Consider the following 16,602-nt stretch of genomic DNA (forward strand, 5'->3'; position numbering starts at 1 on the left):
TGTGCCCACCCAGCCATCGGGCCAATGCCAGCCCTGCTCAGCCCTCACCTCTGCCTGTCCCTGGCTCCTGAGCAGATAGGAGAACAGTGCCTTGCACCAGCTGTCCTTCCCGAGCACCCAGGCCCACGTCTCATACTTTCTGAAGTTCAGGGGGGATGAGACCATAGATGGCCCTTTGTGGGGAGGGTCAGGAGGAGGGCCATGCCCGTGCTGGGACACAAGTAGAATTTTGAGCAGGGAGCTGGTGTGGTGCAGGGGTCAAGGAGCATGAGCTCTGGGGTTCCCCTCCCCAGCCCCATTCGTTGTCCCCATTAGCAGGTAACAGCTTTGGTAAGTTTCAGTGTCTCTCTCTATTCTCTCTCTATTCCACAGTGGACATAGACCTGCAACCCCTTCCCTGAGACCGGGGAGGCCAGCCATCAGAGTGATGGCACTCTAGAAAGATACAATGATGGGCGCTGAGCATAAGCTGCCCCCGAGCAGTGCCTGGCCCAGTCCCTGCAGTCAAACCCAGTGATGTGTCTGTGGGAAAACAGGCGAATAGTCACGCCAAACAAATAAATAAGGGCCACAAACAGCCTCATTCAGAACAGTTTTGCTTCCCAATGAGTTTAGAATTTTTTTTTTAACCTGGATTTTGCCATCAAATAAGGACTGGAAAGCCTCGTGGTCTTTCAGAGCATTCTGGACTTTTGGAATCAAAGAGAGGGCTCGGGACCTGCATCCCCTGGCCCTTAGGGTGGTTACAGGGTGAACACGAGCAGGTGCGTGGCCAGTGGGCACTAATGGCTGGCTCCTAGCACATGCTCTGTAAATGCAGTTATTGCTCGTGTGATTAAAAGAACAGCGCTAGGAGACACTGCATGGCGCGCTCACTAGGCCAACAGGTATCCAGGTGCACCTGATCTGTGGCAATATAGCAGGACAAATTCTCCTGGGGATTACCTTCTTGTCCTTCTCTAAGTGGAACAGAGATGTGGTCGGCTGAATGGCAGCAGGGGTCGTGGGTGTGAGAAGGAAAGGGACCGGTAGGAGGAAGGGGTGGGCAAGGCTGGTTCTCCAAGGTCTGCTGTGTCCTCAGCTTTGGCGCCCAGGATGAGATGGGAGAAGGGAACCATTGGGGAGGGAAGGCCAGGCAGAAGCCAGGGGGAGGTGTCCAGACCAGACTTCCAGGCCACCAGCCTCACACACCCTTCTTTTCCTGACTCCTCCAGGCTGCCAAGCTGAAGGCCAGGCTGACCCTGATGGAGGGGTGGCTGCAGGGGTCTGACTGTGGCCCGCCCTGGGAACCACTGCACATTCTGCAGGGAGAGGCCCCACGGGGGGATGTCTACCAGGGCCACCACCTGCTGCAAGGTAGAGTGAGAGAGCAGAGTGGGAGACAACGGGATGTCTGGCTGGGCAGACACACCCCTGGGAGCCCTTCGGTCTGCTCTCAGGATGCTTCGAAGGCTCTTGGCTTGGTCCTAGAAGAAGTCACTTTCTGGGAGAGCCTGTCTGACCTCCACAACTACGTGGGCTCCTCCCATGACAGTTTCATCTCCCCCTAGATCTTTCCTTCAATTTCCCCCACCCAGTAGTACTTTGTAACCTTATTAATATTAGTCTCTGACGATAGCATCTAGCCCCATGCCCCACCCAGACCACAAGCTCAGTGAGGACGGGTTGAGTTCATTCAATGACTCACGCATGCAACAAATAATCATTGAGGTGCTGTCCCAGGTGCTGAACAGGTAACGTTTCTGCTGTCTTGACTGTTGGCCATATTGCTCACTCCCCAGCATAGAAAATAAATGACTGAATGAGCGGGGGAAAGCTGTTATTAGAGCCAGGTGGAATCTGGCCTTGGGACACTGCAATTTAGGGAACCTTGAAAGTGAATTGATTCTTCTGAATAATTTCATGTTCATAAGCACCTATGCTCATTTAGCAGCCAGACATAGGTAAGCTGAGCTCCAGTTAGCAACACTCATTATCAGAATAGGGAGCTTCCAGATGCTCTGTGTTAAGAACCCCATAGTAGGGGCACCTGGGCGGCTGAGTCGGTTAAGCGTCTGCCTTCGGCTCAGATCATGATCCCCGGGTCCCGGGATCGAGTCCCGCATCGGGCTCCCCGCTCAGCAGGGAGTCTGCTTCTCCTTCTGACCCTCCCCCCTCTCATGCTCTCTCTCTCTCTCAAATAAATAAATAAAATCTTAAAAAAAAAAAAAGCCCATACTGAGCCACACTGCAGGTCACAGAGGTGACTCGAGGCGGGGGCGTTTCTGCGGTCTCAGATTCAGGAATTGCTTGTTGTGGCTCTAGCAGGTCTGGATTCCTTCTAAGCCGCTTGACTGTGGCTGACTTCTGGTGTGGGAGGCCTTGGGTTGTGATTGGCCTCTTCTGGGCCTCAGCATTTGCATCTGTAAAATGGCGAGGCTCTTCCCTTGGAACTGACTGGTGGTGGTGCTTAGCTCTGGTGATGGAGTTCAGCTGTGCCCAGGCAGAGTGCAGGGCACAGATGGGGGTCCCCGAGGGCAGGCGCTTTATTGTGAAATCTCAATTGCTCTGTGACCCCTGAACTTTGTGGGCTTCATGCAGGAGCCCGGGAGGCCTTCCTGGAGGAGGTGACAGGCCTCGAGGATGCGGTGAAGGCTTCCCGGGAGCAGCTGCGGGCACTGAGCAGGAGTGCCCACTGTGCCCAGGCCCGGGCAGAGAAGCCCTGCATCCAGCTGGCAGAGCTCGATGCAGCGCTGGAGTCCTCAGAAGAAGAGATACTGCAGGCAGCCATCATCCTCAAATCTCTGGTACCCCAGGGGCCCCTCCCCACTACCCACCCTGGGCTCACCTGATGATCTATCTGGTGGCCTGGGGTGTGCTTCTTTGGAGAGGCTCCGTTTCCTCATCTGCAGAATGGGGGTCACACAGTGCCCCTTGTGCTGACTCAGTGGGATCATGTCTACATAGAACAAGGCATGTTCCAGGTGGACAGTGAATGCCCATCGAATGAGTGGTGGGTGTCATTTCTGTCGTTTCCACGTTCCGGGGCTCTGCTCACCGGGTGCTGACTTTGAGCCTTTATATAGCATTTATAAAATAACTGGCATAGTTTGGTTCTCCCAGTAATTTAACCAAATGAGGCCTTTGCCCTTCAGGGATGGCCATCAGTTTTTCCTCTCTCCCTCTCTTCTCCAAAGGTGATTCCTCAGGAAGGGCCCGGCCAGCCCACCACCTGGAGCCACCTGGCCACAGAGGCCCGTGCCCTCGCCAGAAGGTGAGACCCTAAGCCCTGGGAGCCTGGTCCAGAAGGGAGCCCAGCCCTTTTCCAAGGGGGCTCTGGGGTTAGGGTCAGCCTCACAGGTGTCCCCCTGCCTGGATTCAGACCCAGGCTATCCTGACCACTCTCTTCTGTGATGGCTTTATTAGGGTGACCATATCATCATTGTCCAAACTGAGACTTTATGTGTGATAAAAGACCTGATGGATCATTATGCCAGGACAACAGCCATAAACTCTATGTAACAGGAATACACTCGCTGTGTATCGGGCGGAGGGAGGAGAGGAGCCTGGCCCTCCGGGCTGGACTCTGTTTGGGTTGGTGGGAGGCCCACGTGGTGGGAGGTGTGGGTTCGGGCATAGGCCCCCTTCTGTATGAGCTGTTGGTGACGGTCAGGTGGGCTTTTCCATACAGCCACAGGGACACCAGTGGCAAGATTGAGGCCACTGCTCGGAGGGCCCTGGTCGCCTCCAACACCAGTTACGTGCTTCTCTGGAGTCTGGTGGAGGGCAGAGTGGCCTTGCAGGCCCGGCGGGAACTGGAGGACAGGTGAGGCCTCCCGGGTGTGGGTGGAAGCTTGAACTGGCCTCCTGCAGCTGACAGGGCTGGTGGCAGCCTGCTGCTTCCAGAACTGGCTTCCTTCCCAAGTGCTGACGTTCTTTGTGTGGGGGTGGGAAGGATATCTGAGGTCTTGGGCCCACTTTGCCTGGGGGTGCAGCTCAGCCTCTGGAGAGAAGGGACGAGGGCCTGAACCAGGAAGGTCCAGAGCAGCACCTCCCTCTCTCACCCCTGCCGCATCCCCCAGCCCCATCCCAGGCGGCACCCCCCCCCCCAGTCCCCAGGCAGTTCCTCTCAGGCACCAGCTTCCAGCTTGGCCTCTGTTTCCCTGGGTGACCCTCTTCTCTCCTCCGTAGTCAAAGGGTCAGGAGAGACCCAGCAAGTTCTCAAAAGTCCCAAGTTGACTTCCTAGATGAGAGAATCTAATTGGCCCACCTCCAGTCAGGTGGCCCGCCCCCAGCCAACTAGCATGAGTGGGGTGAGGTCACATGACCCGCTCCTGGGGCAGGGGTGGGGGCAGGGCCTCTCTGAGAAGTGGGGAGGGGTGAGAGACAGCCAGAGGTCCGTGCCCCTGGTGGAGATGGGCAGGGAGGGTGTGATCAGCTGGATGGGACAGAGAACTGTTCTATGGGGTTGACTACAGCCCCTTGGAGCTAAAGGGGCCTCAGAGCAATCCCGCAGCCCAGGGCTCTCCATTCATCCGGAGAGCGGCATGCCCAAGGTCACCGAGGGCATAGCCAAGACCAGGGCCTGGGCTTCCGTCCCTTCCCCAGCACCAGGCCCTTTCCACTTAGTGACTCAGCCAGAGGCTCCCAACATTTGCAAAACAGATGACTCTTGGGTGGAAACCAAGGGCAAGGCCCTTCAGAAAAACGTGCTTGAATGGGATGAATGAAGAAACAAGAATGTGGTGTCTCCACTGCCTCTTCCATTCATGTGAACGCGGCCGAGCAGCGGCCAGTTTCCAAGGCCAGCTGCTGGGTGCGGACCCTGAAGAGGGCTCCAGCGGGGGGCCGTGGCGGGGGGTGGGGGGCAGCCACAGGGAAGGATCGCCCTGTGCCCTCTGCCCTGCGAGCCACCTCTGCTGTCTCCTCTCAGGTACCAGGAGGTCCAGGCGGCCCGGAAGGCGCTGGGCACAGCTTTGGCAGAGGTGCAGCCCGAGGCCGAGAGGGTGCTGGCCGCTGTGCGGCGACACGGTGCAGACGCAGCCCCGCGCCTGGCCTCGCTGGCCACCCCCGCAGCACAGGTCAGCCCGGCCCCGGAGCTCGGCATGGGGGGGGGGTGGGAGAAAGCGGCAGCTGGGAAACCCGTGCGTGCGGCCCGGGCTCGGGCAGATCATGGGGCTTATTTTTAACTAGATGGCGGTCGATTAAAACAAGATAATCCACCTCCGTGGCTTGGCGGAGCGCCCGCCTGGCACAGAGTTAGCGCTCGGCCAGTCTTCGTTGTTGGTTGTGATGATCTAGCGAAGCCACGCGGTTCGCCGAAGCGGCATTAACAAAGGCACCAGACAGGCGTGGGATCAAACCCCAGCTCCCCCGCTCCAGATCTGTGACCTGGGCCAAAGACTTTCCCCCCCTGTGCTTCAGTTAGGTCCTCTGTCAGATAGAACTCACGCATTAGGTTATCCTAGGGCTGCGTCCACGGGGGCCGGGAGAGGATTCATGAGTAATGTGCAAGGTGGCCCTAGTGCTTGTGGGCCCCCTGGATAAATCAGCTCCGTCACGTCTGCTCAGTAATCCTGAAATCCCAGAACTCAGAAACTGCACTTTAAGGAAGAGACTAAGCTTCTACAAATAGATTTGGGGCAAAACCTGACCTGCCCGAAGCTGCTTGTTTGGGGTCCTTGCTTGCCCCCACCCCGAACGTGAAGAGTACCATGCAGGTGTTACCGGGCTTGACCCTGAGCCTGGCCCCAGATGCCGCCGATGGTGCTAGATGATGTGTGGTACCTAAACAGCTCTGCTTCTCTGAAGTCAGGAAAGTACATTCGCCCCCAAGATTTCCGCTGAGATTGTGGACCTGGGGAAGGAGATGCAGGTCAGGGAGGCCTCACTTCTGGTCACTGGTAGAGCTGGGATAGAGACAGGGTCCCCCACCTGGCGTCCCCTGCCCTCCGCTTCCCGGGGTCCACAGGCAGCCCTGCCCCCGCCATTCCTGCCCCGCTAGACGATCTGCCCCTCCGACCTTCCGGCCAGGCCCTGCCTGAGCCCACCATCTCCCTGCAGCCTCAGAAGTCCCAGGCCGGGGCCCTGAGCCTGAAGGTGCAGGCCCTGGAGAAGACCGTTGCATCCAGAGAGCGCAGGCTCACCGAGGCTGCCGGGACCCTCCAGGCCACCGCCCAGGCCGCGCTGCACAAGACCGAGCCCCTCACGCAGGTGGGCTCCTGTCCTTTGAGGCAGGCACCTGGGGCGGGGTTGGGGGGGAATGCAGGGGAGGGGAGGGCAAAGACCGGAAATTGTTCTTCCCATCCCCCAGTGTCTCCTGCAGCAGCCCCTGCCCAGCTTCTCTCTTCTCTCTCCAGCTACGCCAAGAGGCCGGAGCCGCCCTGAGCCAGGCTTTCTCATCGGTCCAGGCCGCCACACTGACTGTCACCGGAGCCAGGACCCTGCTGGCTGACCTGGAAGGTACGCATGCCTTGCTGAACCCGAGGCTTCTTGACACACACATGTCCGTGACAGCCACCCGGACTCCTGCCTCAGCCAGGCCAGCTTGGCCCTGGGGACGAGAAGGGGACAGAAGTCCAGTTGTGAGGGCATAAGCCGAGCAGCCTGTTCCCCACCCCCACCCCCAACCAGGACCTCTCCCGTGGCCGCTTGTCTCTCCCTCACACACCACTCACCGGTGTCTCGCCCACGAGGCTGTCAGTCATCAGACCACACGCAGAACCAGTTGGGGCCAAGAGACTCTGATGCCCTCGGCCGTCCATCCCTGGTCTAGTCTGCTCTGACGGGGGGGTCCTGTCACCTGGTACAAATGGCTGCCATGATCCAGGGTTCAGCTGAGGCCACAGGGAAGGAGACAGACTTCTCCTTAGAAAGGGGTGTGGGTTGATGCCAGTCCAGGTCTCCTTGAGCCTTAGGAAAATAAGGCTAAGTGGTCCCATTTTATAGATGTGTAGACCAAGGAAAGGGATTGATAACTATCCCTGGGTCAGAGGTGCGCGTAATAGAAACCGTCCAGTGTTAGGGTTCTCCAGCTCCGCGTCCCCTCTAGAACAGGCTTCCGTGGTGTCCCCTGTGCTCCAGACAGAAACCCCCTCACTCTTCATCTGTGGCTCTGCCCAGTGAACTGGGTGAGGCAGGAACACTGGCAGCCCCAGAGGCCCTTGGGGTCTGAGACTGGAAGTCAGGCTCTGCGGTCCTCTCAGTTCCGGAGCTTTCCTCCCCAACTCCATCTGCTGCCGCTGAGAGATGTGGCTGCAGCCGCGGACCCCTGCCCTCTGGGCCAGAGGGTGAGCTAGTCGGTGCTTCCTATTCTCTAGGTTTCTCTGCAGTCGGAAGGCCTGGCCACCCACCAGCCAGGGGGCTTCCATTGGGGAAGGCGTAGCCGCGAGCACTTATCTCTGAGTAGCGTTTAGGAAAATGTAAACTCTGACTGAGTGGTAGAACATTAGGACTTTAGAACATTAAATGGCAAGGGTTGCTAAAGCCATCTGCTGCAACCCCTCACCCGGCAGCTCGTCCGCCCTCCGCTTCCCTGCTTCCAGCAATGTGGGGTCACTAGCCCACGAGGTACGCCTTCTCGCTGTGGGAGGTACTGCGTGGAAATTTGCCCCCTTGGTGCAGTACCGTGGTCCACACAAGGACTCATCTCAAACCGCTAACCCCAAGCTCTTTTCCCCATCCCTACCCCTTTTCAGAGACACCCTCTCTCACCACCAGCTGGCCTGTGCTCAGTGGGTATTCAGGATGAAAGGAAAATTCACTGAGTGAATATGGAGCAGCTTTCCCCAGGGTGTGGCCCTGGGGCCCCTAGCCCAAGACAGGCTCTGCCACCAGTTGTGTTTGTGTTCAGATAAGTTTAGGAAATGTCGCTACTATAGTTACCTCTTGAGGCCATAAAGTGTGCACCTTACGATAGTAAAGGCCCTGAGAAGTCCTGCAATAAAGAAACCCAGTTCTCTTTATTTAAGCTTGATGTTTCCTCCGGATGTTTAGTAATACCCCATAGAGTTAGGACTCCACGGAGTGCATTTTAAGAAACACCAATTTTGTATACAAGAAACAAAGTAGATCTAATTTCTCCATCATCTTCATGGAAAATTATGTGATATTCTGCCTTAGAAGGCCTCATTCATTTAAAATTTGACTATTGTTAGTACTCCCAATTTCCCTTAAAATTTTATCTGAAAGAAAAGGGAAAAGTCTCTCTTCTTTACAGAGGGAAGCTACTTCTTATTAGGTAATAAAACCTATGCAAATCTTAATACTTCCCTTTTTGTCTTGGCTGCTAGGAAGCTCAGAGGTAAATAGAGCATTCAGTGGCTGTAATGTCATTATCCTAATTTTCTGGTACGCCCCACTCCTCTTCTTCCCTTCCTCATCCCCCCAGTTACATATGGCCCTTGGTTTTTCACTTTAATGGTCCAGCGGTTGACTTACCTATCACTATAAGCTGCTTCAAAGCCCTTTTAGAAATAGGGGCTACGCAGAAAGAGAGCTGAATGGATCTGCTGGGTGCCGTGCTGGGGCTCCCCACCCATTCCCACCCCTGGCCCAGGCTTTGGCCAACCATGCAATCTCACGATTTTAACAAACATCATAATATAATATGAATCTTTGAATTCACCGAGCAGTACGTCTTGCTCATTATTTGTTTCCCAGATGAGCCTCAGAAGGTTACGCGTAGATCTCCTGCCTCTAGAAGCTCCTCTCACGTTGACTATGGGCCCGAGGCAGTGACTGCCTGCCTGGCAGGCTCTTGAGGGGTGAGCCCGCCCTGCTGACACAGCCCGCCCCCCCACCCCCCGGGTTTGCAGGAATGAAGCGGCAGTTTCCTCGGCCCAGGGACCAGGCCATGCTGGGGAGGAAGGCCGGCATCGTCAGGAGCAGGCTCCTCACAGACTTGAGAAAGAAGACCAAGCAGGCGGAGAGAATGCTGGGGAACGCAGCGTCTGTCTCTTCCAGTGCCAAGAAGAAGGGCAGGGAAGCCGAGGTGTTGGCCAAAGACAGTGCTAAGGTCAGGGCCATGGGTCAGGGCCTGTGGGAGGACTGTTCTAGAAGAGCTGCCCTTTCTGTAGGTGAAACGTGGTCCCTACGGATCTGCCCCCTTCCATGTAGACCATGCTGAACCCTCCGCACTTACCGAGGGCTCGGGGGCCCCAGGCTCGAAGCCCTGGAGCGTCCTGCAAGTGACCCTGTTGATCCCTCAAGAAATAGATGTCACTGTTGTCACTGGTGTCACAGGTGAAGACCCCGAGGACCAGCCCGGTTTAGTGACTTAAGTCACATAACCAGGACTCTCACCTAGGTCAGCCTGGCTTTACTCTCCCAAACTTCTAGGCTCTAGTTTTTTAATCGGGGCCAAAGGCTAATCCGTGTGCGTCCTTCTAGGCCCCCGCTGGCTCTGTGCATCTAGCCAGCATCCAGTCTGTGTTTGTGGAATGAATGAATGATCCCGGGCTCATACTGACGACTGACGATTGGCATTATGGCCGTCAGTGCTCTTTACCTCTGAAAGGACTCAGTCCATTCACCCTCTTCTCCCTCTGCTGCTGCCCACCCCCCCAGCTCGCCAAGGCCTTGCTCAGGGAGGGCAAGCAGGAGCACCGCCGGGCAGGCCGGCTCTCCAGCCAGACGCGGGCGACGTTCCGGCAGACCTCCCGGCAGGTGCTAGCCTCACAAGCCCGCAGACAGGAGATGGAGGAAGCAGAGCTGGTACGTATGCATCCCAAGACCCGCCCCCCCCAACACTCCCATTTCCTCCTGGCCCCCGAGCCAGCAGGGAGCCGTTCAAGCTTTCCCTCCCGCCCCAGATGGGTGCAGAGCTGAATGCCTTGGAGCAGCAGATCTGGGAATCGCGCACCTCCCTGGAGAAGGACGTCCAGGTCTTGTTGGAGCTGCTCTCCAGGCTGGGTAAGGAGACCCCTGGGTCCCTGGAGCACCCCCAGGAGCTTCTGTGAGGCCCTGTCCTAGAGAAGATTTCCTCCTCGCCCCCAGCTGCCCACTGTCCCTCATCCCCAGCCACAAGCATTTGAAATAGCTCCAGGCGCCCGTACAAGGTGGGGCTGGTGTCACTGTGTGCCTCCAGGGGCCGCCAGTCTGGCGGGGGTGGGGGTGGGGGGTTGGCTGGGAGAAAACTCAGCAGACAGAACACCTGCAGGGACCACAGGAGCAGATGGGCCCTGAGTGGTTGAGGGTTTTAGAGAAGGAGAGGGGATGTCACAGAAGCAAGGATGGCATTGAGAATCAGGTGCTGGTTTGGAATCAGACCAAGACTCAAGTCCGGTGCTTTCCCTTCCCTGGCTGTGAGACCCTGGGAAGACCTGAACCTCAGTTCCCTCATCTGTAAAATGGGAGTAAACACCAGCATAATTTAGAAAGTGCTTTCCACACTGTGTGGTGAGAGTCAGTGAGCCACGGCTCCCAGGGAGGAGGAAGAATGGAGATGAGCCTCAGCAAAGAAACATTTCAGACGAGTGGGAGAGCACCCAGCAAGGCCTGGAGGCCTCAGAGCGGGGGGCAGGGGGGGAGTACAGTAGGCATGCATTTTTAAAAATTGTGGTAAAATACTCATAACACAAAATTGGCCGTTTTAACCATCTTTAAGCACACGCTTCAGTGGCATTAAGTACATTCACACTGTTGTGCAGCCGTCCCTGCCACCCGTCTCCAGAACCTTCTCTTCCCAAACCGAAACACTGCGCCCATTAGACATGAAGTCCCTGCTGCCCCAGCCCCTGGCACCCCCATCTTCTCTTCGGTCTCTATGAACTTGACGCTGCAGGGACCTCACGTCAGTGGACTCACACCCAGTATGTGTCCTTCTGTGACTGGCTTCTGCCACTTAGTGTCACATCCTCAGGGTCACCTACATAACAGCACACACGTGCCCTTATTATTAATAAGGGAAGAATCGCCGCGTTCCACACTGTGTCCGCATGCCAGGCCCACGCTAAGCTCCGCGTGCACGTGATTTCCTAGAATTCCCTGCTCTTGCCATTTTGCAGACAGGCCATCTGAGGCACAGAGAGTTTAAACGATGTGCCCAGGGCCCCACGGCCAGTCAGTGGGGAAGTTGAGGTTCGCACGCAGGTCTATTGATTCGGGGTGCCCACTGGTAGCCGCTGGTCTGTACCCGACGCCAAGGACTCAGACTACTGGCCGCGGTGCCCGGCACGGGGCGGGCGCTCTGCGAGGCTAACCTGCTCTGGCTGTTGTCATTTATTCGTGTGCTGTGCTTGGCTTGGGGGCGCAGGCGTGAGCAGCACCCAGCAGGACCCTGCCTGGGAGCCCCTGCGGGGCAGGTGGAGTGTGGCTGCAACCTGAACCTGAATCTTGAAGGCCAGGCAGTTTGGACTTCCCCGTGGGGGGAGGTCTTTGCTGGGAGCGGGATCTGCCCAGGCTGGCAGGGCTCAGCTCCCCAACGCCTCTTCCTGCCACTTACCCCGCACCCCGGCCCTCAGCTCTTGCCGTTACCTGCCCTCCAACCCCCACCTTCGTTGCCCAGGAAATTTGGGGCTCGGGGGAGCCCTGGGCCTGGTGGGATCCTGTGGGATTAGAAGCCATTTAGAACTTACTTCCCCATCCTCACTACTCTCCCACTTGGCTGAACCTCGTCTTCCTGTTGAATGTCACCCTTAAATGACAAAGTGAGAAGGGCCAGGTGGGGGAGACAGCCCGCGGATTCCATGCCACCGCCACCACCACCACCACCACCAAGTTCAAATGTGAGCACCGGGCCCCACGTCCTTGTCTCACGCTCGGAGAGGCTCTGGGAAATACTGAACGCCAAGAAACAGAGTTACCCGTGCTGGGCCAGGACGAGACCCCGCTGCCTGCTCACCGGGGCCAGCAGCCCTTCCCGCCCCACCTGCTCTCCCAGCCCTCATTCTAACGCCAGAGACGCTTCTTTTTACCCCAGTGGCTGGCCACGTCTCGGCACACGTGGCATCTGTAAATGTGTGCTCTCGGCAAGGCGGCACGTATGTTGGAGCCAGCAGGAATCGTGGGGACCCTGTGTGCACACACGGCTTTAGGAAATGGGCTCAGGACCCGCACAGGGCGTCCCTTTTATCAATAACAGTAATACCCACAACAAAAATGAACAGTTGCCCACTGCTGCCTAGGGGGAAAGTTCCAGAGTCTTCATGTGAACCCAGTGGGGTGTCCAGACCAGGCACACTGCCTTCTCTGTCCCTTGCTTTCCTGGTGGATCGTGGGCAGTCAGAATCCTGGAAGGTTTGGGCCGGCAAGGCTCTCGGGGGTGGGGGCCGAACAGGCTCTGGGGCCCGCCGGGGAGCTGGCCTGTGCTGAGGCTGTCCGTGCCCCTCTGCAGAGTCGCTGGACACCCATCAAGCCCCAGCCCAGGCCCTGAACGAGACCCAGTGGGCCCTGGAGCGCCTGAGGCTGCAGCTGAGCCCGCCGGGGGCCCTGCAGGGGAAACTGAGGCTGTTGCAGCAGGAGTCCGAGCAGCAGGAGCTGCAGATCCAGAGCTTCGAGAGCGACCTCGCTGAGATCCGTGCTGACAAGCAGAACCTGGAGGCCATTCTGCATAGCCTGCCCCAGAGCTGTGCCACCTGGCAGTGAAGGCCCCCCAGGCCCCCCCACCCCCCGCCGCTATGGCCCTAGCCCGGGGCAGGAACACACAGCGCACAGGTGCACTCCCGCAGGCGCTGTTACCCAGCCCAAGTGCGTACTCACGTAGCCTTCCGAGTCCGGGACCGCCAGAGTCAGCGTACGTGCACAGTTCCCCCGGGCAGGCACTCCCGTGCCGTGATGCGTGAACATGCGCAGCCCAGTGTCGGTAACGCCTACGTGCGCACATTGTGGGGACATGCCTGTGTGCATAATGCGCACACGTGTGCCGGCTCCCCCGTGCGTGCACACGGTACACTCAGTCCACAGCCGGTTACCTCACATCAGCTGTGCACCCCCCCCCCCCCCGATGCTTTAACATACCCTCCGCGCCGCCACACTCACTCTTGCTCCGGAACGCGAGGACCCAGGCAGCGCTGGTGCCTGAGAGGCTGAGGGGGGCCAACCGCAGAGATCCAGGATGGGTTCGGCAAGAGCCAGAGCCCCCAGCCCCGGAACTGCCCCCTGTCCTGCTGCAGGACATCCCGGGACACCCGCCCATCGCCTGCTCCGCGCAGCTGAGGGACCAGGCAGGCCAAGAGATGCAAGATCCTCAGCAGCAAACCGGGGGAGGGGGGTCTCAGCAGTGGAACCTGAGGCCCGGGGACCTCTAGGGCTGTGGTGCAGCCTACTCGGCCCGCCAGGAGGATGGCCCACCTCTGCACGGTTATCACTGGCTTCGTGGAATGCTTGGTCTCAGCACCCTGGGAATCGCCTGCCCTGGGCCGGGTGCTCCTTTCAGCCTGTGGCCTAGCCAGAGAGCTGGGCCTCAAGGGCCTGAGGGGGCGTGGGTCAGGGGGACTAGGGTCCTGGGGGAGCTCCTCTTTGGGACCCCAAGACCCTAGCTGGCCTTTGACTGACTGACACTGGCCCTGAGGCCCTGTGGCCCCACCTGCCACGGGGGAGGCCCCTGCTGGGTGTGGAGGCCTGGCTGCCACTCCAGCCTGTCCTGCTGGGGAGTTCCCCCTGTGGTCAGGCCCCCCACCAGCCTCTGCCCAGGATTCCTGGCATTTCCTCCTGGAGCTCCTCCCCATCCCCGGGGCCCTCTTCCCGCCGGCAGCAGGCCCTCGGCACCGGGGCCCCGTGCTTCAGGAGCCCACCACCCCTCGCATGGCTCTTCTCGCCACAGGCAGGGCGGGACAGGCTGCAACATGGACCGGTTCTGTTAAATGTGAAAATAAAGGACCCCTTTACTAGCTGGGTGGAATGCCTTTGGTCCTTTCCTGCTGGTTGGCAGCAGGGGCCCTGGCTGTGGGTGCAGACTCACTACCCTGGCATGTGGGTGTGCACACCCAGCACCCGGGGAGTGGGTGGAAGAATGTTCAGTGATCCACCTTGGCCTACCTGCAGTAGTAGGAAGGTGGCAAAAGCAGAGCTCATTGGGCTGGCTGGAGGGCTTGGCTAGGGTCCGATGACCACAGGCACCTGCTCTCTCCCCTCTGCTCCAGGGGATTTGTCAGGCAAAGCCTAGAAGAGTGTGAGGGGCCCTCAGCTGACATCTGGTTCGGGCTGGAGACACTGAGGCACCACACGATGAACTCAAAATCAAGTGTCCCCCAGCACAGAAAGGCTCAGGGAGGGATGCCAATGAGGAGGAGGAGGAGAAGGAGGGCTTTGGACCAGGTCTTAAAGGGTGGGGAGACAGAGGGAACATTCTAGGCAGGAGGGTGGGCAATAGCTCAGGGTTCATAGAGTGGGGGCCTGGCCAGCACTGATCACTCCAGAAACCCAGGTCGTGTGGGTAGGATGGATTGTGGAGCGTGTGCAGTCTAAGCTCTTGGCCAAATAGTCTGAACCCCTTTCAAGTTGGTTTAAATTAAAAAGGGGAGTTCATCGGGAGGACATGGGAGGGTCTCCTAGAATCCTGGGGTGGGAAAGACTGCCAAGCCTCCGGACAGCCTGGGGTGGGACTCTCCTGCCCCTTCCCTCTGCCTCTGCCTCTGCTTCTCCCTCCGTGTTTGCTTCTTTTTTTTCCCTGCAGAGCAGCTTTCTTTGCTCTTCCTGAGCTTGATGGAAGAGGATGCCCACGTTCCCCCCGCCCCAGTCCCATGTCATCAGTCAAACGCAGAGACAAGCTTGAAATTGCCCTGATTCTACCTTCTCTCAAGAGAGACAGACCCAACTTAGGCCAGCCGCCCCCCTCCAAGTCAGAATAGCAGGAGTCTCTGGGTACAAGGCCATATACTGAAAGTTTATCTGGATCCTCTCCAGATCTCCTGGGGGAGAGCATTCAGAGAAGAGGCATGCTCCTCCACAGACAACCTGAAAGCCAAGGCCATGGGGGGTGAGGGCGTGTGTGTGTGTGTGTATGACATGGTGGACACCAATGACCCAGGGAGTGACTTGGTAGGTAGGAGAGGAAAGACAGGGGCAGGAGGCTGTCCCTCCACAGGGAGTTCGATGATTGGTGTCTGGTATGGGTGGTGCCAAGGAGACCAAGGTTGTTTGAAGACCCCTGGGATAGATAGGGTCTGACACCCTCAGGCCCCTCTTCCCCAACACCCAGTTTCTGTGCTGATAGATGTACACAGCCGTTCCGATGCCTGCTCTTGGCATTAAGCCCCTATCCACTCAAGCTGTGGGGCTCAGCAAAGCCCAGTCTCAGCATCCCAATGGGGGGTGGGGGGAGGCAGAATGGGCCTCCTCTCCATTCCACGGTGACGTACTTCAGGCTTGACATCTCGTGACTCATGCGGTCCCCGTCATGCCTGGTGTGGGCAGAGCCACTCTCTGGCCCCAGAGGTGGGGCTGTGCTGCGTGGAATGCGGCAGCTGTCGAGCATCTGGCTAGCAAAGCAGCCCAGCAGCTGAGCCCTGGAAGGTGGGGCGGCCAACCACCGCCACGGACCAGGGCAACAGGCTATCTGAGCCTGGACTGGGAAGTATGTCATGAGGGCCCCATTCTAGGTCAGGTCCCTAATCTGGCCTCCAGATGGAACGTCTCCCATCAACCAAGGGTTGTAATTCCTAAGAATTCCTAATTCTCCCCTGCAAGCTTTTACTCTCTGCTCAAACCACCCTGAAAGTCATAAAAGTTATAACAGCCCCTGCTTGGTGAGAGACGCTGCTTCCTCCATTCTGCAGCTCAGCATGCTGAGCCTCAAGCAAGTCGGGTGCCTTGCCCAAGGTCACACAGCTTGGCCGGACCCAAACCCTAGGGGTGGATGGGCATCGAGGAATAACCTAGGGGAAGCAGGTGCTCACTGTGCTGGGGACGTGAGGCCTTGAACTGCTGCGGCCCTGCCACTGGCCCACCTTGGAACATTCCATTCTGTCCAGCCCCCTTCCTCGGGACAGCCTGGCCACTTCATCCCCCCAGGGACAACCACAGAAAAGATGACCAGCTGGCCCCAGGATCCCGATCCTGGGGGCAAGATGAAGGCAAGTCTGTGGGGAAGGAGACTGCCCAGATCCAATCCCCAGGGACACAGTGTGTGTGTGTGTGTGTGTGTGTGTGTGTGTGTGTGTGTGTGTGGTGGGGGAGGGGAGCATTACTGGTGACCAGGTGTGCTGTGTTTGCCCAGGACAGTTCCCGCTTGTACCTGTGGCTGCCAGCATAATTATGAGGACTGCCACCCTTCACTCTCAGAAATGTCCTGGTTTGGACATGAGACTTCATCACCGCCCTGTCACTAGTCCCTGGTTCCTACACCCCAAGCCCCACTCCCCCCAGGAGTTGGAGGCTTGGCTTATTATCATCCCAGTGGACTTGTCCCCCAGGCTTCAGCTTCCTGACTTTTCTGTAAAATGGGGACACCAAGTCCTATTTCACGGGGTTTTGAGAATTAAACGACATCAATCTATCCTGCACTGATCTAGCAAAGTGCCTGATGCATAGTGAGTGCTCAAGAAATAGATTTTATTAACAAACCACAAATCATTCTGATTGATTTAAAGTGTCACTAATGTCTTCGTGGCACTTTGTCATTATGCATTTTCCCAACTCCAAAAAAAAAAAAAAAAAACACTGAAAGTTTTCATATTTTTCTTT

General features: G+C 57.7%; 1 protein-coding gene across 1 annotated transcript in view; it reads left to right on the plus strand.

Annotated features, from left to right (window-relative positions):
* LAMC3 (laminin subunit gamma 3) overlaps positions 1 to 13,813 on the plus strand; it is a 55,170-nt gene extending 41,357 nt beyond the window's left edge. The window contains exons 18-28 of the mRNA XM_036117077.2: positions 1,215 to 1,356; positions 2,581 to 2,786; positions 3,177 to 3,253; positions 3,671 to 3,805; positions 4,913 to 5,060; positions 6,043 to 6,192; positions 6,339 to 6,441; positions 8,796 to 8,995; positions 9,547 to 9,693; positions 9,792 to 9,891; positions 12,314 to 13,813. Coding sequence (XP_035972970.1) covers positions 1,215 to 1,356; positions 2,581 to 2,786; positions 3,177 to 3,253; positions 3,671 to 3,805; positions 4,913 to 5,060; positions 6,043 to 6,192; positions 6,339 to 6,441; positions 8,796 to 8,995; positions 9,547 to 9,693; positions 9,792 to 9,891; positions 12,314 to 12,564 — 1,659 coding nt within the window. The 3' untranslated portion in view covers positions 12,565 to 13,813. The remainder of the gene's footprint in view (positions 1 to 1,214; positions 1,357 to 2,580; positions 2,787 to 3,176; positions 3,254 to 3,670; positions 3,806 to 4,912; positions 5,061 to 6,042; positions 6,193 to 6,338; positions 6,442 to 8,795; positions 8,996 to 9,546; positions 9,694 to 9,791; positions 9,892 to 12,313) is intronic.
* The last annotated feature ends 2,789 nt before the right edge of the window (positions 13,814 to 16,602 follow it).

The sequence above is a fragment of the Halichoerus grypus genome, chromosome 14 (assembly GCF_964656455.1).
Source record: "Halichoerus grypus chromosome 14, mHalGry1.hap1.1, whole genome shotgun sequence".
NCBI classification, from domain to species: Eukaryota; Metazoa; Chordata; class Mammalia; order Carnivora; family Phocidae; genus Halichoerus; species Halichoerus grypus.